Here is an 18,724-nt window from a genome sequence, read left to right as displayed (position 1 = left end):
TCAATTATACCAATATTTTGTATTGTTAAAAGATGATAATATACCATCATATGAATAATATTAAGACATATGTTTTGATTTATAAAAGGTAAATGCATTATTATTATTATTACAGCCAATTTCTATTTAATATGCTCGTTACTGACAATAACAAGTGATGTAAACAATGCAAATATTACAGCACTTAATTTAGTATTTTAATTTATTAATAACATCCCTATAAATGCAAAGATTCGTTTTCTAATATTACATTTTTTGCCACATTATGTCATATCCCCCCACCCTTAGGAGGTATCATCGTTTAATCCTGCAGTACGGTTGCATATAGCCTTCACTGTATAAACATATGACAGTGTCAATGAGAAGGAGTAGATAGTACCTCATAATTAGAAGAAAGTTCAATCATAAAAGCATTTTTTTTTTTACTTTAAAAAGCATTTGTAATCGCGCATTAGTTGTCCACTAGGGGGCGCTAACATGCATTTTTTTTCTTTTACGTCACAATGCCCGTAACTATTACATTTGTCTCAGTCTGTAGGGACTGTGTTTGATGCAGTTATACTTTCGCTGTGTGCTGTACTCTGTGTACAAAATAAAGAGGGTTTGATATTTATTTTGACTTTTTAAAATAAATCTAGTTTTAATGTGGCTCTTATTTATATTTATATATATATATATATGTCCTTTGATGCTTTGCCTGCAAACTCCAGCTCCTTCAAAGTGTATATCTGCAGGAATAAAGTAAAAAGTAATAACGGAGAAAGAGAAAAGTGTGTACATTTAATTTAAGCAATAAATGTGTCGTGTTTTGGTTTGTCGACAGAAGGCACATTTACACGTTACTGCAGAAATCCAAAGTGACGATTTAAGGGGATTTGGGGGGATAAAAGGGAGGAAATTGCACAGAATGTTAGACGGGACACTTCCTGTTTCTAAACGCGAAATTGGAAATGAGACGCTCGTTATTGGTCCACTGAAAAAACGGAAAACCTGAGAAAAATACACAAAATATTCAGTTTGACTTCGTGTGAAGTACATTTACTCAAGTTGAGTTTTTAAGTTCACATGTGACATACTTGTACTTGTGTATTTTCTTTACTCCCACTTCTCTACAATTACATTAAACTGGCCAACAGTTCATAAACAATCGAGGGATGATTAAAATGGCATCTTTTAAAAATCACTGAATTTTCCATCCATTAAAAAAAAATGTATTTAAAGTTTTTGGATGTTTTTTTTTATTTATTTTTATGATTTTTCACAATTGGGTACTTTAATACTTTACCTACATTTTGAGTATACTAACCTTTACTTCAGTAAGATTTTCAATGCAAGACTTATACTTATATCATATTTAATAAACTCTCAAAATCGGCAGGAGAGCTATAATTAACATTAGCCAATAGCTGCTAGCCATTAGCTGCTAGCCGTTAGCTGCTAGCCGTTAGCTGCTAGCCGTTAGCCGCTAGCCGTTAGCCGCTAGCCGTTAGCAGCGTGAACAAACTTGAATTAATTAAGTTGTTTTACAAGGAGGTGTTTTCACAGTTTAATAAATAGCTATCACAGAGAACCTGTGTTACTTTAATAAAGGAGTGTATAACGAAGAACATGACATTTAAAGCTTATGTCTTTTTACCATTGTATTGTTAGCCGTTAGCTGTTGTCAGACGGAAGCTAAATGACGGAGCTAACAGCTAACACACTTGAATTAATAAAGTAGTTTTGAAGGAGATGTTCTCATAGAAATATGTAATAGATATCAGAGAAGGGGACCTGTTTAACTTCCTAACAATGAGTGTAGAATGAAGTACATTACATTGAATGTTTTGTTTTTGAGCTTAGCTGCTAGCTGTTAACAGCTTGAACACAAGTTGTTTTTAGGATGTATTCACAGTCATATAAAACGGATATTGGAGAAGGAACCTGTTTACATTCCTAACAAAAAAGTATGTAAACTGTACTAAAGGAGTGTATAATGCAGTTTTACTGGATATATGTTATATTTTGGTGTTTTTAGCCGTTAACTCCCAATGGCTAAATAACAAAGCTAACAAACTGTTTTACCGTGGCGTCGAGAGGATTGTGGAATTTCCTTTGTATCAGCGAGTAACAAGAAGCGGGCAAATCTAATCTTAGGAATGTTTTTGTCATTAGCTCGTGCTCGTTCATTATATCATGTGTCCTTTAGCACATGTTCCTCTCTTTACATTCAAACCTAGCTGTGAAGCAGTACCTGCGTCCACATGAAGACCTTCTGCTTTTCCCCTCTAATGTAAATCCCTTCAACCTGATTCCTCAGCTGGGTACAGATGTGACGCGGAGCCAAACAAATCACATGAAGACGTGAGAGGAGATCCAGCAGCACATGTCAAAGTCCTTTTTCTGCTTATTAGTCGAAACCAGAAGCTTTAAATGACGAGTTAAATGAGGAAATGAACTTCCAGCCATTGTTAGTACTACACACAGCACAACAAGTTACTTAAACATCTGTTATTTCATTAGAGATCCATCATCGAGAGGAAATATGGAGACATGAAGCCCTGCGATTCTGCACATTCATCAGCATACAAACACCACTTCTCGCCGCCGCTACATTATTCGTACGCCGCTAAGAAGCATTTTTTTTTTTTTAAAAGCACCAAACTGAACGGCAGTGGAATTCAGAGACGAATTTCCCTCGAGAAGAAACACGAAGGGGGTCAAACATCGGTAAAGGCTTCAGGCGTGCTGCGTTCAGGTCATATCGAGTGTACGGTGGCCCTGAAGGTCAAAACGCAACGAAAGCACAGTTCAAATGTTGGTTGTGTTTTTTGAAATGTTTTAGCTATTTGTCAAATGGTTTTGTTAATTGTTGTCAGGGTTTTCTTTTACTGTAAAGGCTTCACGTGTGCTGCGTTCAGGTCATATCCGACGGTACGGTGGCCCTGAAGGTCAAAACAAGACATTTCCCCAAAAACCTGACATTATTTTTGTGTTTGGGGAAATGCTTTTGTAAACTGTTGTGAGGTTTACTGAAGTCTTTTTCCTTTGTTACATTTTGCTGTGTTTTGACCTTCCGGGCCACCATAGGCTTCTCTGTCAACGTTTTTTGCCAACCTACAAACGGTAGCTTAAAAACAAAACCCCTCAATTTCTCAAGTTGCGACAACGAGATAACGATGAAGCATCAAGGCCGAACACTTGGCATCGGTTCAACAAACTCATATTTTCACAATAAAACTCAGATGGTATCTCTCCTGAACGCAGCATTTCCGTTTGGCCTTGAGTGGCCCTGCAGGAAAAGTGCTCGGTAAATGCTTTTTCCGTGACAATGGCACAGAGTGGAGAGACACAGCAGGTGAGGAAGAGGAAGAGGAAGAGGAGGGACTATGTGGCGATGTGAGCAGACGATGGGATGGAAACAAACTCCCGCAGGATGTTTTTGGCCGTCTCCAGGTTGTTTTGCGCGATCATCAGCGCTTTATGGATGTCCTGTAAGGAGTATCCCTGCGACACGAGGCACTCGATCTCTCCGTTCAGGGACTGGTTCCCCGGGTGAGTGGTGGGAGGAGGGAGAGGAAGAGGGAGAGGAAGAGGGAGAGCAATAGGAGGAGGGGGAGTAGGGGAGGAAGAGGTGGAAGAAGAGGTTGAAGGGAGTTCTGGTAACGGAGCGGGTAGTTCACGGTTTGCGGGACGAGGTCTTCGGTCGGAGTTTGCTCGTCGAGGGAGAGGTTTGGGGGGGCGTTCAGGCTCCACTGAAAACATACCTGGAAAACAAAGATACAAGTCAGAAAGTATTGTGATGCGTTCAAGTACCTGATATTAAGCTGTAAGGGTTGTAAATCCACGAGAGAGTGAGAGACTGTTATCGTCCAACTACGGCTGTCAGACTGAGCGGAGATACGCTGAATGAGTGCAGGGTGCAAAAGCTTTCATTGATTTACTGAGGGAATAAATCAAGTGAGAAGTCGAGGAACGTTCTCCTAGACTCGGAGCGGATCCTTTTTTATTAGATGTCACTTGTTGTTACTCGCTTTTATCCAAAGAGACTTACATGCTCAATACTGTGGGCAATCCCCACAGGAGCACTTTGGGGTGAAGTGTCTCAGGGACACAACGACATGCTGACTGCAGTGGGGTTTGAACCTGTGCTCCCCTGATCCCAACACCAACGCACTAACCCACTGCGCCACGGCCTCCCCATCATGTTATCATGTGTACTCTGATATCAGAAGAGCACATTCACTAGTTTCCCAACAGTTACGTACTGGCTTCGACGGCGCTGTCGATGCTGAGCGTGCTGAAGGACGCTGATGGACCCCCGATGTCTGACAGCGTCCTGCGGGTGGGGGCGGGGGGGAGGATGGGTCTCGGACAGTCGTACTCGTAGATCTCCTCCTCAGCCGAGTCCTCCTTCTTCTCCTGAGGAACCACCGCTGGAAGGGGAGGGGGCTCTGGAGAAGAAAAACACTTCAATCAATACGCATGTATAAATTAAGTCAATATAATATACACGTTCACATCGGGCACAGGGTGGGGCTGGGTGGACGTGTCGGCCATCAGTCACTTGTACATTATGTGTGAATAATGTTGTTTGATTTTTAATATTTGAATTCAACTTTTTACATTTGATTGTATTTCCTAAAGTGTATTTGAACACCTGAAATTGTATGTTCTTATCATATTATTATTATTATTGTACGGTGTTGTTGTTTTTAAGAGATTTTTGTAAATTTTTGCTTATTTGAAAAGTTCTGTATATGCTGAGACCTGTAATTACTGTGGGCTGCAACAAACGACTAATTTGATAATCGATTAATGAAACGATTAATCGATTATTCGGATCGTTAAGGTTTTAACTGTACTACTACTTATATCAATACTGCTTATCGATCTGGTCCTTTTAACGATAGTATTAACGGTTCTTTTGACAATAAATAAGGTAAACTAACTCAACAAATTGTGAACAAAACTAACATTGCTTTTTATTTTAATTAAATGCATAATATTTCACATCAAAAGAAACAACAATGTTTTAACAAATCATATTAAATAATGTGATGACAGAACTGTAAACAGAATAGCTGAAACTTTAACAAAATAACTAATTCAGTTACCTCTAATCCTTAACCTATGTTTTTATAACTGAGTTAACTCTGCGTGTTGCTGCTAGCATACATAACACCTGACGTGGAAACGTTACTCGTGGACGGGGTTACAGAGCTACTAGAAAGACAGTCGAACCCGGTGCCTTTCTTCGTCTGAATGTGGTGCACTTTTGCTAAATGTTTAGACAAATTGCTCGTTTTACCGCCTTTATATGATAAACTGTTATTGCACTTTTGGTAACGAGCATTGTCCACATCGAGACGGCTAAAGTTTAACCACACCTCGGAGCGCGTTCTCTCCGCCATCTCCTGCATGTGTGTGTAAACTGCCCCGCCCCCTCGCAAGCAGGCGGGGGAGAGATCTCTCGTCTGAATTGGGAAGATCGAAAATACATTATAGACGCATTTTGTAGTCATATTGCATTAGAAACGAAGTTGGTGACACTAAGACTGCGATATAATGTTTATGTAGCAATAATACATATGACATATGTTTTAAATCTCTCCTGTACCCATACAAAAGAGCGATAACGTTGGAGCTTAACGGGGTGTAGAACACATGTGATGACGTCACCAACGAATCGACGACTGAATTAGTTGCCAACTAATTTGGTAATCAATTTTAATCGATTAAGTCGATTAGTTGTTACACCCCTATTACTGTCATACAAAACTTCACATTCCCTCTCGTTTTCTCTACATTATGCCAAAAGAACCGAGTTAAAGTGACACCTGCTTGAGTCAATACACAATTTAAAGTAAACATAATACACAACTTGTACAGTGTTGTTGTTTTTAAGTGATTGTTTGTGTTTTATTTAGCTTGTTTGAAATGTTCTGTAGATGCTGATACCGCACCTTTAACACATTCTCCCCAAAGAACAAAGTTAAAGTGGCACCTGCTCGATGTGAGCATGTGTGATCAGGACATTTAAATCTTTCCCCTAAATGATAAAAGAAAGAGAGTATAGTTAGGATAGTTACCGGGGTCCGAGGCCTCAGAGGAAGCAGCCTGGATGTTAAACATGGACTCGTAGACTTGAGGATCCTCAGAGTCGCTGTCGACCAACTCACTGAAAACACAGGAAACATCATTTAGACAATCCTGAGAGAAGTCAATGTAATACCCAGCTTCATTTTTTTCCTTGTACGCCATGTAAAGGTTTCAGGTACCTACTTACTGTATATTGTGTATGTCTTTGCTTTATTGTAACTAAAAGAAAAATTCTAAATAAAGTATTAAAATAAATAAAAAAGAGACGTAATAATTAATATTCTAATGACTGCTCTTAACATCTAGTCTTTAAAAAAGGTAGAAATATATTTATATATTTTGTTACTGTAAATTTGTATTTCAACATGTATATTTTCTAGGGCTGTCAAGTTAATGCAATTTTTTTTTTAACGCCACTAATTATGTTAACATGTGATTAACGCATGTGTATTTGTCCCCGGCCCGCCCCATAGTTTCAGAGCCCAAAGGCTTGACGTTGTTGTTAGTTGGATGGTGGGATATTCTAGCGAGAGATATGGATAGAAGAAAGGTGTTTTAAACAACAAGCCAAGCCCACAGCTGATGCTCAGCCCCGCTCCTGCCGCTCGCTTGCGGCAGACCACGCTTGAACGTTTGCCGGGGAGACGCCTGGACACGGCGTCTACGAGCAGCAAGCTTTCATCAGCGATAGCTAAATGGGTGGCGGTGGCTACAGCTCGCAGGACAATTAACATGATGGAGGACGAGGGACTGTTTTAGATCATTCGGATCGCATCCAACGTGTCGACTGCACATCACATTATTTTGACCCTAGGTTGGAACTTCAGTCTCATGCTTTGACTGTTATGAAGACAGAGGAACAACTGTAAACAGGCTCGTGTGTTGGAGCAGCTGGCTCAGTGCACAGAAGTACAGGGTTGGGAGAGAGTGAAGAGAGAGAGGGTCCAGGTTGTTGTTTTGAGAATAAACAAACACTTGCATAAAGCATGTTTGTCCACTCATATGTTGATAAGAGTATTCAAAACTTTGAAAATATTCCTCTAAGGTTTAGAACGATTCAAAATGTGAGATTAATTTGCGACTAATCACGATTAACTATGGACATCATGCGATTAATAGCGGTTACATATTTGAATCGACTGACAGCCCTAGTTGTTTAACGCCATTTTAATTATATTTTTTGAGATGTTGACATTTTTGATTGTTTATTTCTAATCTTTTAATTTCCCTAATGTCCAATGACGTGCTGCTGCAATGCAAAAGAAATGCATACATTGGGATCAATAAAGTACTTCTTATCGAAGTAAAGTCCTGTGGTTATAACATTTCTTTAATTGGAAACCGCTCAACACAAGTCTGAATTTATTACCTTTTTATGAGAAAAGGACATTTTCAGCACTTCTTAAACAGCACAAATGTATTGAATAAAGCCATTTGCATGTAGTATAAAGGACAAACAAACCTGAGGCTCCAGAGCCCCCTGCTGGACAGATTCAATACTGTTCCACATACGTTACTGCTCAATTAAATCTCTTTATCAGTTGTGAGTAAAAACAGATCAAATGTCAGCTCTGCTCTGAGGGAATTCAAATCTGTCATCTCTTCTCTTTGGAGTTTGTTATGCATCGTCCTTGTTAGATAAAGACTAATATAAGCTCAGGTCGGAAGAATTGTATTGCCATTTCTACATTGTAGCTTATGTGCATATCACAATAAAACCTTTGAAATAGAATATAATGAAATGTGCTAAATGTTATTTAAATGGTTTGTGTCCTGCAGCAGTGAGGTTGGTCAAACACTGTTTTAGTTCTGAAGTATTTCTACAGTAAGGCTTTTAATAAATATGTTTTTTAACATTTCAGGACATATTTGATCACCGCCTTCCCTCCAGTTTACCTGACGTCGTTGTGGTTGTTGTTGTTGACGGGTGGGGGGGGCACCAGGGAGCCGGAGAGGACCCACGCGGCCCCGCAGACAGGCAGCGAGGTGGGGCTCATGTACTCGTTCTCCTCTTCGTCAGACGGGGGCCTCTCAGCGCTCGCCATCGCAGACAGAGACCTGTTTTCATACAGGAAACACAAAGCATGATGGGATTTGTAGTTGTTGGAGTGGTCTAGTTCCTGGTAAGACATTAAAGGTCTCCTATCATGCTAAATGCACTTTCTGATGTCTTCTCTACATCAATATGTGTCCCCGGTGTCAGGAGAGTCTCAAAGTGTCAGGAAACAAAAGCCTCTCTTTCCCTCCGTACCCACGTCTCTAAAAACAGGTGAACAACGGCGCTGATCCAGATTTGCTGCGTCATGACGACATTACTAAAATGTGGGCGGGCTTTACACCCACGGGCCAATCAGAAACATTGCACAACGTTTTCTTTGTAATATAGTCTGTGTTTACATTAGCAAGCATCGCTAACACTCAGAGCTAACTTGTACTGGAGAGCGCACGTGTGAAGAAGCAGGAAATAAAAAGGGACTCACGAGAGAAAAAGCATTTGAGCTCCATACTGTTTCAGAAATAATCCTTGATGTGGTTTGGAACATAATATAACGTTTATTTTTCAAGATACAGACCCAGAATCAGCACTTTAGTAACAGGGCTGAAATAGAGGGATATGAGGCATGGCTAGAATGGGTGGTCCGTTTGGTATTTTGAGCAAAACACTTCATAGACATGTTTTTTATACATTTCTATACATTTCTATACATCTGAGACGACGCTATTGTCTAAAAACAGTATAATAGGAGCTCTTTACCTCCCCCTCCTCTCTTACCTGGCAGCGAGGCAGTAAACGGCGTTGGTGGCGGCCTGAGGTTTGATGGCGTCTCCGTTGGGGGGGGAGGGGGAGACAGAGGAGGTGGCGGGCAGGACCTTGGTTGCCGGGCGGGGAACCATGTAGTTCGAGGCCCATGCTGATTGGTCGGGGGTCGAGGGGAGGGGCCTCCTCTGCAGCCGGCAGTCCTGACCAATCAGAGAGGGGGAGGGACGCTCAGGTGGGGGAGGGGGGGGCAGCTCTCTGAGGGCGGGGGGAAGGGGGAGGGGCTTATCTCTGTGAGTTACTGAGATCTGGAAATATGAGAGGAGAAGGAATAAATAAAGACTATTAATATAGTATAATACAAATAAATGTGTTAAATAACCACTTCCTGTCCCCTGGTGTAGAAGTCAATGGTTTCTGAATGTGTTTTTGGTGGTTAGCCTAGGACGGACACACACACACACACACACACACACACACACACACACACACACACACACACACACACACACACACACACACACACACACACACACACACACACACACACACACACACACACACACACACACACACACACACACACACACACACACACACACACACACACACACACACACACACACACACACACACACACACACACACACACACACACACACACACACCTTGGCTGTTGCTCCCTGAGAGCTGCAGGGTCTCTGCAGGAGGTCGAGTCGGGGGGGCACCGGAGGCAGCTGAGACACTGGAGAGGGGGGGCGCTCCACCTGCAAACACACACACACATTTAGAGGTGTTATATGGTTAAATGTCAATACTAAACTCCTGTCAAAGAAAGACAGCAGCTAGATGACCAGGTGAGGTTATTATAATCAACATTAGTGTGTGTGTGTGATGGAGAGTGTGTGTGTGTGTGTGTGTGTGTGTGTGTGTGTGTGTGTGTGTGTGTGTGTGTGTTGGAGAGTGTGTGTGTGTGTGTGTGTGTGTGTGTGTGTGTGTGTGTGTGTGTGTGTGTGTGATAGAGTGTGTGTGTGTGTGTGATGTGTGTGTGTGTGTGTGTGTGTGTGTGTGTGTGTGTGTGTGTGTGTGTGTGTGTGTGTGTGTGTGTGTGTGTGTGTGTGTGTGTGTGTGTGTGTGTGTGTGTGTGTGTTGTCCTCCCACCTTGCTGCAGGCCAGCCTGCTCATGAGGAGATGTTCGTCCAATCGGTCGTCTTCTTCCTCCTCATTGGTCGCTGCCTCCGCTCTGCTGGACCCCTGGAAACCAGCGAAGGAAACCCCGCCAGACTTCGGGTGGAAGGGGTCGACCACGATGGGCTCCGTTCCTTTGATCTCACAGCGACAGAACGGACAGCCCTGACCCTCCGACTCCTGAAACACACACAGGAAGTAGTTAGTATTAATATTAACCCATTCCTTGCTAAATGAATGTATTCTGATATCCTGCTTATATTTTCTTTCTGTACATTTGTATTTTCCACATAAAAAACTCACCTCTTCAAACTGCCTATAAAATGTGTGATTGTTTTTTTATTGCTCGATTTTAAATGTGACTTTTATGTATTTGCTGCCCTTTTCACTACCTCTGTAAAGCCACTTTGAGCATCTGTAAAAGCGCTTACAAAATAAATGTATTATTATTATTATTATTATTATGTGTATATTTTTTACTTTATTAATGCCATTTTATTTCTCTTTGAGACGTTTACATTTTGGATTGTTTATTTCTAGTCTTTTCATTTCTCTAATGTTCAATCTCTTCTGTTTTTATGCTGCTGCAACGCAAACATTTCCCAAATTAGGATCAATAAATTACTTATCTTACCTTAAGGGGTTAGTGGTGTGTGTGATATCCTTTATTTGTGTGTATATGTGTGTGTCTGAGTGTGTGTGATAGTGTGTGTGATAGTGTGTGAGTGAGTGAGTGTGTGAGTGTGTGAGTGTGTGAGTGAGTGAGTGAGTGAGTGAGTGAGTGAGTGAGTGAGTGAGTGAGTGAGTGAGTGAGTGAGTGTGTGTGTTTCAAATGAATAGCCTTAAAAGGGTTAAATTGGGTTTATGACTTTCGCGCAAAGGGAAAAGGCTTTTGTTTGGTGGCAGTATCTTTACAGGGATTGAAATTAAAAAGGCAATAAGGAAGCAATTTCAGATAACAAGTGAAGATAAGATAAAGACACTGATGGACTCCTGTGTAAATATAAACTTTGCTGAGATAAGAAAACGGTGACACCTCTTTGTAAAATATCAGGAAATGACAGGTTATTTTGAAATGAAGATCTCACCGTTCTGTAATGCAGGCGAGGTAAATAAAAGCCACTAAAACGCAGACAGGCTATGGAGCCAATATTGATATAGAGTAAACGTTATAAAAAGAAATATGGACGTCCCCTGTGACAGTGTGTGTGTGTGTGTGTGTGTGTGTGTGTGTGTGTGTGTGTGTGTGTGTGTGTGTGTGTGTGTGTGTGTGTGTGTGTGTGTGTGTGTGTGTGTGTGTGTGTGTGTGTGTGTGTGTTGTTTCTATAAATAATAAAGGTTTATCTTTTGAAAGAACATCCATCTGTGTGCAACTTAAAAACTATTTATCTACCGTCATTTCCGGACTATAAGGCTCACCTGAATATAAGCCGCAGCAGCTAAATTGAATGATGTGTACATATATAAGCCGCACTGGACTATAAGCCGCAGGTGTTTTAATGTTTCATTACCATATGTAAGGGTTCGTGCACAGAGGGGATTGTCGGGAAAGAGATGGCTGTTTGAGGAAGCTCCCATTTATTAACATTTCAACAAACAAGTTGCATATTTGCATAACGTATTCAAGCGTTAGCATTTAGTGCAATAGTAGCTACAGAACATGTGCTGTGTAAACTGTACTGTATCACATAGCGTTTCAGACACACACACTTTTCAACTTTCAAACTTAAACGGTGCGCTCCCAGGGCACGTACCGGAAGTGATCTACAGCAGTGGGTTTCAACCAGTGGTACAGGGGACAAACTGTCTCGCTCTCGTAATGTCTGTCTGTCTTGCTCTCGTTCTGTCTCTCGTACCACTCTCGGTTCCACTTTTACTTTTCCGCGCTACCTGTCTCACTCTTTTCCGGCCTCCAGCTTTTCCTGCTGGAGCCCGCCGCTTAAAGGTGGGGGGCGCGGAGCGGCCATAGAGCCTATAGAGTTAAAGGTGGTGGACTGTAACCTGTAACATCCATAGATTTAGGAGGTCCCCTAGTGGCCGTTAGCTGTAACAATCCATAGATTAGCCGCACCGTTATATAAGCCGCAGCGTCGAAAAATGGGAAAAAAGGCGCGGCTTATAGTCCGAAAATTACGGTAATATATATCGTGTTCTAATGACTTGTATATAAACTCTTCTTGCACTATTTTATCTGTTTTATTGTGTTGCTCTGTTGGAGGACCCTGTGACCTCAGGTTGTAAATTGTCATTGATATATTTCAGAGGTGGAAAGTAGTGGAGTACAAATACTTAGTTACTGTAGTTAAGAATATTTTTCTTGTATCAGTACTTTACTCCACTACTTCTTTTTCTGACGACTTTTTACTTTCTACTTCTCACATGTTGAACTCAAATACCTGTACTTTCTACTTCTCACATGTTGAACTCAAATACCTGTACTTTCTACTTCTCACATGTTGAACACAAATACCTGTACTTTCTACTTCTCACATGTTGAACACAAATACCTGTACTTTCTACTTCTTACATTTTGAACTCAAATACCTGTACTTTCTACTTCTCACATGTTGAACTCAAATACCTGTACTTTCTACTTCTCACATGTTGAACTCAAATACCTGTACTTTCTACTTCTCACATGTTGAACTCAAATACCTGTACTTTCTACTTCTTACATGTTGAACACAAATACCTGTACTTTCTACTTCTCACATGTTGAACTCAAATACCTGTACTTTCTACTTCTCACATGTTGAACTCAAATACCTGTACTTTCTACTTCTTACATGTTGAACACAAATACCTGTACTTTCTACTTCTTACATGTTGAACTCAAATACCTGTACTTTCTACTTCTTACATGTTGAACACAAATACCTGTACTTTCTACTTCTTACATGTTGAACTCAAATACCTGTACTTTCTACTTCTTACATGTTGAACACAAATACCTGTACTTTCTACTTCTTACATGTTGAACACAAATACCTGAACTTTCTACTTCTCTCATTTTGAACCCAAATACCTGTACTTTCTACTTCTCACATGTTGAACACAAATACCTGAACTTTCTACTTCTCTCATTTTGAACCCAAATACCTGTACTTTCTACTTCTCACATGTTGAACACAAATACCTGTACTTTCTACTTCTTACATGTTGAACATAAATACCTGAACTTTCTACTTCTTACATGTTGAACACAAATACCTGTACTTTCTACTTCTCTCATTTTGAACCCAAATACCTGTACTTTCTACTTCTTACATGTTGAACACAAATACCTGTACTTTCTACTTCTTACATGTTGAACATAAATACCTGAACTTTCTACTTCTCACATGTTGAACTCAAATACCTGTACTTTCTACTTCTTACATGTTGAACACAAATACCTGTACTTTCTACTTCTTACATGTTGAACATAAATACCTGTACTTTCTACTTCTTACATTTTGAACTCATATACCTGTACTTTCTACTTCTCACATGTTGAACTCATATACCTGTACTTTCTACTTCTCACATGTTGAACTCATATACCTGTACTTTCTACTTCTCACATGTTGAACTCATATACCTGTACTTTCTACTTCTTACATTTTGAACTCATATACCTGTACTTTCTACTTCTCACATTTTGAACTCATATACCTGTACTTTCTACTTCTCACATGTTGAACTCATATACCTGTACTTTCTACTTCTCACATGTTGAACTCAAATACCTGAACTTTCTACTTCTCACATGTTGAACTCAAATACCTGTACTTTCTACTTCTTACATGTTGAACACAAATACCTGTACTTTCTACTTCTTACATGTTGAACACAAATACCTGTACTTTCTACTTCTTACATGTTGAACACAAATACCTGTACTTTCTACTTCTTACATGTTGAACACAAATACCTGTACTTTCTACTTCTCACATGTTGAACTCAAATACCTGTACTTTCTACTTCTTACATGTTGAACTCAAATACCTGTACTTTCTACTTCTTACATTTTGAACTCATATACCTGTACTTTCTACTTCTCACATGTTGAACTCAAATACCTGTACTTTCTACTTCTCACATGTTGAACTCAAATACCTGTACTTTCTACTTCTTACATTTTGAACTCAAATACCTGTACTTTCTACTTCTTACATTTTGAACTCAAATACCTGTACTTTCTACTTCTCACATGTTGAACTCAAATACCTGTACTTTCTACTTCTCACATGTTGAACTCAAATACCTGTACTTTCTACTTCTTACATGTTGAACTCAAATACCTGTACTTTCTACTTCTCACATGTTGAACTCAAATACCTGTACTTTCTACTTCTCACATGTTGAACTCAAATACCTGTACTTTCTACTTCTTACATTTTGAACTCAAATACCTGTACTTTCTACTTCTTACATGTTGAACTCAAATACCTGTACTTTCTACTTCTCACATGTTGAACTCAAATACCTGTACTTTCTACTTCTCACATGTTGAACTCAAATACCTGTACTTTCTACTTCTTACATTTTGAACTCAAATACCTGTACTTTCTACTTCTTACATGTTGAACTCAAATACCTGTACTTTCTACTTCTCACATGTTGAACTCATATACCTGTACTTTCTACTTCTCACATGTTGAACTCAAATACCTGTACTTTCTACTTCTTACATTTTGAACTCAAATACCTGTACTTTCTACTTCTTACATGTTGAACTCAAATACCTGTACTTTCTACTTCTCACATGTTGAACTCAAATACCTGTACTTTCTACTTCTCACATGTTGAACTCAAATACCTGTACTTTCTACTTCTTACATTTTGAACTCAAATACCTGTACTTTCTACTTCTTACATGTTGAACTCAAATACCTGTACTTTCTACTTCTCACATGTTGAACACAAATACCTGTACTTTCTACTTCTTACATGTTGAACACAAATACCTGTACTTTCTACTTCTTACATTTTGAACTCAAATACCTGTACTTTCTACTTCTCACATGTTGAACTCAAATACCTGTACTTTCTACTTCTTACATTTTGAACTCAAATACCTGTACTTTCTACTTCTCACATGTTGAACTCAAATACCTGTACTTTCTACTTCTTACATTTTGAACTCAAATACCTGAACTTTCTACTTCTTACATGTTGAACTCAAATACCTGTACTTTCTACTTCTCACATGTTGAACACAAATACCTGTACTTTCTACTTCTTACATGTTGAACACAAATACCTGTACTTTCTACTTCTTACATTTTGAACTCAAATACCTGTACTTTCTACTTCTTACATTTTGAACTCAAATACCTGTACTTTCTACTTCTCACATGTTGAACTCAAATACCTGTACTTTCTACTTCTTACATGTTGAACTCAAATACCTGTACTTTCTACTTCTCACATGTTGAACACAAATACCTGTACTTTCTACTTCTTACATGTTGAACACAAATACCTGTACTTTCTACTTCTTACATGTTGAACTCAAATACCTGTACTTTCTACTTCTGACATGTTGAACTCAAATACCTGTACTTTCTACTTCTCACATGTTGAACTCAAATACCTGTACTTTCTACTTCTCTCATTTTTCAAACAGGCTGGTTCCTTTAGTCTGAATGTGTGTTTGGTGGCGTGATAATTATTATTTAGAGTCATTGCGTGCCTATTGATTTGAACACGATCCGTGTATCCATCATTTCCTGGTCTTCTCTAAAGAAGAGGGACCAATGAAAACGTTGTCATGTTGCCGTTGGTCACCATGGAAACATTCATTAGCTAACAATGACATTATTGTTCTATTAATATAAAGGGAGGTCAGGTACTCTTTAAAACACCTGCTAGTTATGGGTACTTTTTACTGAAGTACATTTCAAAGCCTCTTTACTTTGACTTGAGTAAAGAAGTTTAGTCAGTACTTCTACTTTCACCAGAGTATTTCGAAACACGAGTATCTGTACTTCTACTTGAGTAAAGGATGTGTGTACTTGTTCCCTCTCTGCCCTATCTACACTGTAGCTTTGTACAAATGACAATAAAAGCCTTGAAATCTTGAATGTGTTCTCACCTGCCAGGCGGTGAGACAGGAAGTGCACATCAAGTGTCTGCACGGCTCGATCTTCACGTCCTTGTCGTTTTCTGCGCAGATCTTACAGAGCTGGAACGTGGAACCCATTTCACAGTAAAGCTCGTACTGTTCCTGCAGAGGGAGAGGGAGAGGGAGAGGAGGCGTTTTATTTTTGAAAGTATTGGTTGTTAACATTTACTATATGGATGTTGCACATTTCAGCACAATGATACTCAGAAGGAGGCTTGTTTTTCAAAAATAAAAGCTCCATAAACGTACAGTGCAGGTATGAATTAGAAGGACATTAAAATACTAAACATAAAGTACAAGATCTTTAAATTGAACTTAAGTGAAGTACTTAGTTAAGGTCCACAAACCTGAGTAACTTTGATGTGGTCCTGTGGAGACGGCTCACAGAGACCCGTCAGGTCCGGGTTCTGAGCTCGACCGTCGGGGAACAGATAGCTGGAGAACACACACAAATATATAAAATACATAAAATATGTACTGTATATAATATATTATGTAAACTGAGAGAAGCATTTCTGAATACTCAGTTCTTCATTTGCAAGACAAATCTAATAGTTAAAGGTTTCTTTCTTTAAGGCCCAAATTACTTCCCTTTGCAAAGCTGGATAAACCCTCTAACACAGCATGCATGACACCTGGAGAGGATGACATCATCAAATAATACTTTGCAATCGGATTAAGAGTCCTCACAAAACTGCGCATTTGGCACTTCCAGTTTAATCTAACCTTGATGTTGGTCCCTGACAAACCTTTTTAAGTTTCTTTCTTATTATTTTGAACATGCATTCATCGCTTTAACGTCAGAGTTTTCCCTCGTGCAGAATATTCTATTTTTTTTTCTGGTAAAGTTTCATTTGCAGGATTCCCTAAGATATTAACACAGCTTTCCGGAGTCATTGTGTCTCTCATATATGTTTGGACCCGTCATTAGTGTACTGGTGTGTCCTATAATGTGAGACTTGCTAAATTGTCTCTGTGCTGCAGTCGGACTCACAATCCCTCTCTGTATCCGTCGATGAGAGCCTGGAACAGGGGTTTGTTGTGAGGGATCGTCTGCAGGATGTTCCCGTCCGCCGTCACGTAGCCGATCGCCCACTGACCGAGCCGAGTGCAGCTCAGCCTGAAGATGTAGCTGAGGGAGGAGACAATGGAGAAAAACACATTACAAACATACCTACAAGTTAAGATCAGCGGATAATCTCCAGATATTAACACCACGTTGTGATTTCTGAAGTAAAAAGCTAATGTTGGGCAATAAAGGAACTACAGCACGGTCACATGACTTCACGTCACCACCGCTAAGCTAAAGGTGGCTAATGTTGGGCTATAAAGGAACTACAGCATGGTCACATGACTTCACCTCACCACCGCTAAGCTAAAGGTAGCTAATGTTGGGCTATAAAGGAACTACAGCACGGTCACATGACTTCACGTCACCACCGCTAAGCTAAAGGTGGCTAATGTTGGGCTATAAAGGAACTACAGCACGGTCACATGACTTCACGTCACCACCGCTAAGCTAAAGGCTAATGTTGGGCGTGATGACGTTCAGTCATCTCATTTAGACACTTGTTAGCAACCACAGTTTTTAAAGTCACCAGTGGGGTATTTACTCACGTGTTTTATGTCGTAATAATAGAATATGATATTTCTGTCTCACCTGCCGGGTTTGTGTATGAATCTGTGCAGACGAGCCTTCACCTCGTCGTACGTCAGGAAGGCCATGTACCCGGGGTGTGTGACCGCCAGACTGTTCCAGTTCCTCAAAAGAGACGACCATGGCTACACACACACACACACAGAAAAGCTATAATGCCCAATTCCTATTTTAGGATGTCCAGAAGTCTGCAGCTTTTTACCAATTTAGTCATTTCAAAAAATGTATACATGTATAAATGTGACAGGAAGAATGGATTCAGTGCTGAAATAGATAAACATTTTGTTACAGATTATCGGTGAGGGGTTCAAAGTGTTTACCTGGAAAAGGCGTGTGAAGATGTCAAACTCGAACACGGAGATGTAGTCGTTGCACGTCAGATCGATGGTGGACTTGAGAGCCATCGCCTCCAACCCCGAGCTGATGGGGTGAAACTCATGGAGCGCCTGACGAAACGTCCTCCAGGGAACGATGGTCCTGAAGGACATCAGAGGGGGGTTCAGGGTCAGTAGGAATTTATCATTATAGTCTGAATACCATGCATCCAAAAGTTAAAGCGATCAGACAGCAGGTAACAAATTAAAAAGGTAGAAACAGAGTTCAATGAAGCTTTCCCTGAGATAACCCTGAACAATTTGTACACATTTTACTCAAACTTGACCTCATTGCATAACAATTGTTAACAACAAGACAACTACGTTTCCCACTTTTTAATGTATACATCCTGTGCTTCACATTTCTTTAGTAGTTGTATGTTAGTCTATTATCAGGGGTGCATATAACTTTCTTAGTGAGGTACTCAGATGAGTGCCAGGAGACAGTGTTTGCTACTCCAACTTGTGGCCCCACGCAAAGTTATGTGATGAAGCCCTCTGTGTCGCGAACGTCGACGGGGGACGGGGTGCTAGTGAACTGCGAGCTGATTTTGCGC

General features: G+C 40.0%; 1 protein-coding gene across 1 annotated transcript; it reads right to left on the bottom strand.

The window, feature by feature from the left end:
* Window positions 1-1,188: 1,188 nt before the first annotated feature.
* On the bottom strand, window positions 1,189-18,291 carry LOC307027558 (E3 ubiquitin-protein ligase CBL-like). Its single transcript, XM_079695829.1, has 12 exons — window positions 18,114-18,291; window positions 17,797-17,918; window positions 17,131-17,268; window positions 16,484-16,571; window positions 16,107-16,238; window positions 10,001-10,207; window positions 9,508-9,606; window positions 8,855-9,147; window positions 7,978-8,139; window positions 6,072-6,160; window positions 4,248-4,433; window positions 1,189-3,746 (listed from the first exon to the last, which is right to left on the bottom strand). Exons 1-12 carry the CDS (start codon window positions 18,279-18,281, stop codon window positions 3,367-3,369), a joined length of 2,064 nt encoding a protein of 687 aa, XP_079551955.1. The 5' UTR covers window positions 18,282-18,291; the 3' UTR covers window positions 1,189-3,366.
* Window positions 18,292-18,724: the final 433 nt, after the last annotated feature.

The sequence above is a fragment of the Notothenia rossii genome (assembly GCF_949606895.1).
Source record: "Notothenia rossii genome assembly, contig: scaffold_560, whole genome shotgun sequence".
In the NCBI taxonomy this organism is placed as follows: domain Eukaryota; kingdom Metazoa; phylum Chordata; class Actinopteri; order Perciformes; family Nototheniidae; genus Notothenia; species Notothenia rossii.
Note: the sequence above shows the minus strand (reverse complement) of the source record. Positions and strands in the feature narration are given on the sequence as shown.